Below are 7,203 nucleotides of genomic sequence, written 5' to 3'. Positions count from 1 at the left end.
GAAATGAGAGCGAGAGATGAACCTTCAGAGTTTAGGCTTTATTCCATTTGATTGGAGCCGCTTCTGTGGGCACACCAGGAAATACAGGTTCAGCTAGGAGTACATAAGCAGTAACGTATACATGTGCAGTTAACCATTGCAGACTAAATCCGCGTAAGCACGGAGTTCGATATAATCTCCATTCTCACCAGTCAATGAGCACCTTCAGTTAACGAGCATCAAGTGGACAGCCGATGTCAATAGCAATGCCCCGGGGACAATCACTCGTGCCGCAGAGACATCCCCTTATACGCGAGACGCACAACATGTGATCCCGCGTCATGTCCCTCAATTCACGTTAATTCACCACATATATATATATATGTATGTGTATATATATGTATATATATATATATATATATATATATATATATATATATATATATATATATATATATATATATATTATCCCTGTGTTTCTTAAGAGGCAACCAGGGTTGCGTCAGGAAGGGCATCCGGCGTAAAACATGTGCCAAATCAATATGCGGATCATGCGGATGATCCGCTGTGGCAACCCTTAACGGGAGCAGCCGAAAGAAGAAGAAGATATATATATATATATATTGGAAATAGCGCCACCTTCAGTGGTTGCTGGTATCACAAACGATCTTCTTTATATTCTTCTATGTTGTGATGAATAAAAAAAAAAAATTAAAAATGACAATTATATAGCGCATTTCGAATACTGCCGCAGCACATTGCCCACCGATGGCACATTGCCTTGAGGGTGGGAGTGCCTGCTTGTATTTCAAATATGTAAATTCTCTGATAGGCCAGATGAAATTGTAAAATTTAAAATTTTCATATGATCAACATTTTGTAATACAATGGATTGAATAGTCAATTGTAGCATTTGCGGTCGTTGTTTCATAAAAACAAACTTGCAAAAGAGCACATTTATCATTCAATTCTTCATATTACCTTGCCTTTACCACGCATCGAGGTTATTCAGAGAAGTGTTTATTCACACGTCTTGTTCCTTGTACATGCTGTTTTCAACGAATGTCATCTCATCAACATGTTTCTAAACTTAAATTGAATCATTATTCTTGTGATCTGCCTGGAGAATTACATCATTAATTTTATCCAAATGGACCTGATTTGGTGCCTTAAAGGACCCCTTTTTTTGAGTCCAATCTTCAGGCAAAATATTTTTTGTGTCTTACATATTGGACTCTTTCATCTGAGAAACTAGATCTCGATGAGGAACTCAAGCTGGTGTAACACCTATATCTAGCAACTTGCTCACAACTGTGGAATGATCAATTAAATCAAAGGTTTTAGAGAAATGTGTTTCCACAACTGAACTGTCCCTGTGGTTTATCAGCATTCTCATACAAATTGTTCATCAACGAAATGAGGGAATACAATGTTGAAGAACCTGCCTGATTTCCAAACTCACTTTCATCGATTTTGCTTTTAAAGTAATTACGGATCTCATGATTTACAAAGGCTTCTGATACCTCAGCAAAATGATCAGTTAATGATGCAGGTATCAATTTTCATTAAACATGTCTTTTTGTGTCCTGCCCCTTCGACAAGGTCGGAGACGGGGAACAATAAAATGAGCTCCATCCAACTGACTGACCATCTGGCCATGTACTTTTGTGCACGTGATATTTCACAAAGCACTGAACTTTTATATTTTATGTTGCAGATAACTATTCATCATGACATTATCTCAACCTAGTTCAGTCATGGCTGTGATTGGCTGAATTCTGTTGCCATTGCAACCATCTCGGTAACTTGGCTTTTGTACATGATATTTCAAAAAATGTTCAAGATTTTTCTTTCGTATTACACAGATCTATTCCTCATACCACCCAGAAAAAGGAGGGGGACCACGAATATCAGCTCCTTGTTGTCTTCAGAAATGGGACGTCAGAAAAATTCCTTCTTTGAAATTAAGGATATCTGTTATTGGATCACTAAATTATTGTGCACTATAAACTGTCATCCTGGTGTTAATGTGTGTCCTCCCTCTGATTGATTTTACACTTGGCATCCTGTCTACTGGCATTAGTTGCTGAACATTAAAGATCCCACGGCGTCCTTCGCGATGAGTAAGCAAGCTATCCTTGACACCCTGAACAAATGATTAATGCCTGCATCCTCAGTACAGAGGAGTGGCGACCCGTCCAAGATTGTAACCCTAGCCAAAGAACTGCTTCAGCAGAATCTATACTGTGTGGAATACATGATACATGAATAAATTAATATGAATTCTACTTCGATCAAAATTTGTAAGGTGAAACAAAAATGAGGGTTAAATGTTTTCACGAAACATTGTTTGTTTACCTTTAATTTTAGAGATTCAACATAACTATTCCTTGTTGAACTGGACTTTTATTTTTCTCGATGTCATTGTATCTCTGTTTCCTCCTATCTAAGGAATTGCTGTTTCCACGGATGACTCCACACCCTGGAGAGCGGGTTTGGGTCTCTCGTTCTGGGACTCTTACCATCACCCCTGTCCTTGCCTCAGATGCTGGACGCTATGCCTGCCAGGCAGTCAGCGTAGCCGGCAGCGTGATGTCCTACGCCTCGATACGGGTCACAAAAGGTGACATATTGTCGGCAGTATGCAAATTCATAAAATTATCGTGCAGTCCAACAATTTGCTGAACTAATGACTACAATCAGAAAATGTTTGGTCCGAGTGCCTGAGGCTCACTTGCCTTTACTTCCTTTTGTGAAATCGATGGCTATTTTGGTATTTTTTTGACGAGGAGGTTGAGACTCATCATTTATTCACCATTATCTTGCATTTTTGGGTAATTGCAAAATTTGCCACAATAGGTTGTGGATGTCCACAATAGGTCATCTTCATTATTTGTCCCTTTCAAATACTCCTGATTGCTATGTGTTTGGCAGCAATCCTTTTTCAAACCCACAAGTTCAAACTTCCCTCTTGCTTTCATTCTTTTGCTTTCATCTCTTCTCATCTGAATAACTTTTCTCACTCCAGCGAGTCCACGTTTCTCTTCTTGGCTTTAAAGGTAGCCACCCACTGTCGTCTCATTTCATAGTCCTTGTCAACCGTTCACTTATTTTTTAGTTCCTGACTACACACAGCTTTCTAGCAGTTCCTGACTGCTGTCATCGATCAAACTTTATGGTATTGGCCCGTGTCCTTCTGTCAGCTTAAGTGCTTCATCCTCTTCCTTCCCACATGTCAGTTCAAAACCTTCCTGCACTTTGTTTTAAGTGAAGTTAGAAGATTATTTTATTCCTGAAAATTACATTACGGATAAAGAGTTGTGAGATTTCTGAAACAACCAACATGTGTTATTTCAAGTAGTTGTCCTTAATGCCAAATATGATGCACAAAAATGATGCTTTTGTGCAATCAAACTACAAATGGTCAGATAGATCTGTTTTAACGTGTGAAAGGCTGTAATAGCCAAGTTTACTGATTAGCGATATTTACAGTCTTGTTTGCCGTCAATTGCATCACCACCCTGGAAAACATCATGGAGACTATACAGCCAAGTGGGATGACCTTGAATGGCATATTAACTGGGTTCGCCTCTTTGCATTCCCGTTTGAATCTCTGGCTAATGATGCAGAGAACTCAGATGCAAATCCCGTGTACCGTATCTCCTGCATGATCTACATAATGTGCTTGTAATTAATGTAAAAGTACATTGATATTGACTGATGTCCATGTCCTCCATGTGAATAATACAGTCTCCCCAATGAACCTTATTTTAATGGAAAAAAATCCAATTTGCTTTCTAACATATTATATTTTTTCTATTTGTGGGTGAGGGATGGCAGGATAGCTTTGAGGTGCACATGCTCGCTCTAAGCTGTCTCGCCTGGGTTTGAATTCCGACTCAGCTATAAACTGTCATCCTGGATTTTCACAGGCAGGGTGATTTAACAATGTGTGTGCCATCCTTCGGATGGACGTTAAACTTGGCGTCCCATCTGTAAGCCTTCGTGGGTGGATGTTAAAGATCCCACGGTGTCGTTCTTGAAGAGTCGGCGAGCTATCGCCAGCACCCTGAACAAATTACAAATTCCTGTTCTAAATACTGCTGGGAAGGCAATGACAAACCACCCAGGATAACCCTTTCCAAGAAGCTGCTTCGGCGGCACTGACGCTCTCGATGTAACAGAGTATGGAATATTAGAATCAGAATCAGAATTTATGGTGATAGATAGACTATGATAATGATAGACTATGATTGCTCTTTCATACAAAGGGCAATCAAAGAAGTTTTAAACTACCATTGAGAAGAAGAAAAAAACTGAGCTGCCAATTTAGTTTTATAGTAGTTTTGATCTCATCAGCATTACATTTACAAAACCCTAGATTCCTGCCGACAGACCCCCCTCCCCCAGAGGATCATTTTGTGCTCGTTTGTATTTCAAAGGTTTACCAAAAGTTCGTGGGATGATATTAGCAAGAGTATGGTTTCTCAGTCATCATTTTTCTTTAACTGCTAACTGAATAGATACCTTTATGTTATTTTCCCTTCATTACGCTTGGAGCGTTTCATGCTTTCCACCCACTCGGTGATAGCCGTCTCGTTCACGGTGTTTACCGTTCAGACTATAAATGACATGGCATCGGTTATCTGTGAATCTTTATCAAGGTAAAATTGCACTGAAAGGAAGAAAGGATCGCTGCGCATTTTAAAGGATTTGTTTTCATGCAAAACTTGACGAGGAAAAAAAAAATTTTTTTTTTCTTTGAAACCTTTTTTTTGCTTTTCATCCGAAAAAGCCGCATTACTCGTACATGTAATTGATCATGCTGATTGAACTGATATTATGCCTCACTCATTTTCTTGTCTGTTTATATTTTGTGAAAAACCCTGTGGCATTGAAATTATACAAAAACATTTTTTTTTTTGCGTTCTCTTCATGCTCACTTGTAAAATAGATTATCTATGCTGCCAGGCCATTCCTAGATGGTTCCCATGACAAACTGGCAGATTTACATTATGGATTGTGACTGAACAAGTGAGAGCCAAGAATACTAATGTCTTCACATCTACAGAGTGAGCTCACATCAGTTAAGGAATGTCTGAGGCACCATAGAACTGTCGAACCCACCACATCGGTAAGAAATGTCGTACCCACCATAGAATGTTATCTCTTTCACAACTTCTCATGAAATTGAAGCCATTTTAAAGAATTTAAGAGTTCAACATTTCAACTCTACAATTTATTTTGGGTACCTTAAAAAATAATGGGTCATTGTCTCCTAATCTACAGGGAACGATGAATTAGCTGCCTCGCAGCATCTACCGAAATGACACGTCCGAGGAGCCAGATGCAATGCACAAGTGCACGCACGAATGAATTTTTGTGATTTTACGAGACAATTGGATGATATTTATCAACATTAACTTTCCTTCACACTATCTATCTTGGTTTGTTCCCATTGTGAAGCAAAAAGGTTGCTCAGCCATCCTGAAGCCCAACCACCTGGGAACCACACGACACTTGCAGGTAGAGTCACACAGTTAACCTGCCCAGTGGCGTCTTCTCAACCTGGTGTGGTGCGATGGCTGAGAGCTGGATCACGACCTCTCACCTCTGATCCCCGCTTTGTTGAGGAAGTGGACGGCACATTGCTTATTAGGAACGTAAAAGTAAGTCCCGTTGAACTAGTGCCTTAAAATCTCGATGTTGCTTACCAGCAAGTATGTGATCTATATGAACCAAAAAATGTGATTCCTGTCCTCTACTGCTGGGCAGCAAATTAGAAGAGATTTTACTTCATTAACAAACATTGTATAAGGTTATCAAATGTTTAGCATTCATTATGCATTAATCTGTACTAGTAAACACGTTTTGGAGTGCCTTGCATTCTATGAATCACAAAATGCTAGAAAATCTTTTTAATATTTTTAAAATACAGGTATCAAGGCTCATCTAAGAGCAGAATGACTGGGGGGGGGGGGTAGGTGGGTGTGGGTAATGGATCAATAGACATAATGGGGCAAAGAGAAAAACGTGGGATAACAACGGAGGGATGCACTGCAGCATAAGGAGAGGGATTAGATGATTAGAGGGTCTTCAGCAGGTGAAATACTGCTCAGTGGAAGAAATGGCAGAGACCGGTTCAGAGAATATCTTCGAACTATAAGAGGTGTCTGTGTCTGTTACCATTTTTCTCAGAGTAGGTCGAATGGATTTTTGTCAAACTTTCAGAGGTTCATCAATGAGTGTCGGGGAGTGTTTTAGGCAAAAAAAAAAGATTTAATTTTGTGTTGGATTTTTATTTTTAATCGTTCTATTGTGCCTCTTTTTAGTCATGTAAAAGGTGATATTAAATGATCCCTGAACCCCATTCCTTAGTGGGTTAGGGAAATATTTTAGGCCCCTACAAAAAATCGAAAAAAAAAATCCAAATTTCATTTCTTCAAAATGCCAACATGATGAGAACAGCACTGGGAAATGCCGGGTACCCCTGCTCGTAGAAAATAAACCAAGGATGTAAATAAAAATAAAAAGTGATGTTATACGAGGGTCATCCCAAATGTTCTGCCATCATAACCATATAACAGGCATAGTACAACAGATGAACTGTCAGGAAGGATGGTTTTAGAGGTAAGAGCACTTGCTTGCCTTTGAGCTGTCTAGTCTGTGTTTGATTCACAACCTGTCTATAAACTGTTCGGTGTTTCGCAGGAATGGTGCTGCATCACAAAGTGTAGCCTCCATCGGATAGACGTTAAACTGGGTGTCACATCTGCCTGCATTACTTGGTAGACGTTAAAGATCCCACAGTATCTTTAGCAAACAGTTGATGAGTTATCTCCTGTACCCTGAACGAAATACAAATTCCTCCCCAAATCGTCCCTCGTTGAAAGTCAGGCCTTGCCAGACGGTTCCTGAAAGGCTCGTATTAAATCCTTTACCTGGTAGACCCCACAATAAGGTGGGAATAATTCGAGGAGTAGTATTCGTAGTAGAAGTCGTCGTCAAATTATATTCATGTAATATTATTCAATATAATTTCCATCTTCTTTAGTGTATTTCCTTCACTGGTCAACCAACCATTCAATGTCAGCAGGGAAGCCTTTTTGGTGTCATTAATTCAGTGGATCTGGCTGTGTTGACTCTTTTTGGGGATTTTCATTTTTCTTCTCCATCACTAACAACTTCATAATAGTTCAGATGTCTTTTTTGGTTTCTGCCATG

The 7,203-nt window shown here is 39.4% G+C and overlaps 1 protein-coding gene across 1 annotated transcript in view; it reads left to right on the top strand.

Moving 5' to 3' along the window:
* The first annotated feature begins 728 nt into the window (after window positions 1–728).
* LOC147025300 (uncharacterized) overlaps window positions 729–7,203 on the top strand; it is a 91,740-nt gene continuing 85,265 nt past the window's right edge. Inside the window, exons 1-2 of the mRNA XM_085886157.1 lie at window positions 729–2,602; window positions 5,446–5,648. Of these exons, the coding sequence (XP_085742283.1) occupies window positions 2,398–2,602; window positions 5,446–5,648 (408 nt within the window). The 5' untranslated portion in view covers window positions 729–2,397. The remainder of the gene's footprint in view (window positions 2,603–5,445; window positions 5,649–7,203) is intronic.

The sequence above is a fragment of the Eptatretus burgeri genome, chromosome 6, assembly GCF_056783735.1.
Source record: "Eptatretus burgeri isolate ZD-2024b chromosome 6, Ebu_testis_v1, whole genome shotgun sequence".
Classification (NCBI taxonomy): domain Eukaryota; kingdom Metazoa; phylum Chordata; class Myxini; order Myxiniformes; family Myxinidae; genus Eptatretus; species Eptatretus burgeri.
The sequence above is the reverse complement of the archived record's forward strand: the minus strand, read 5'-3'. Positions and strand labels throughout refer to the sequence as shown.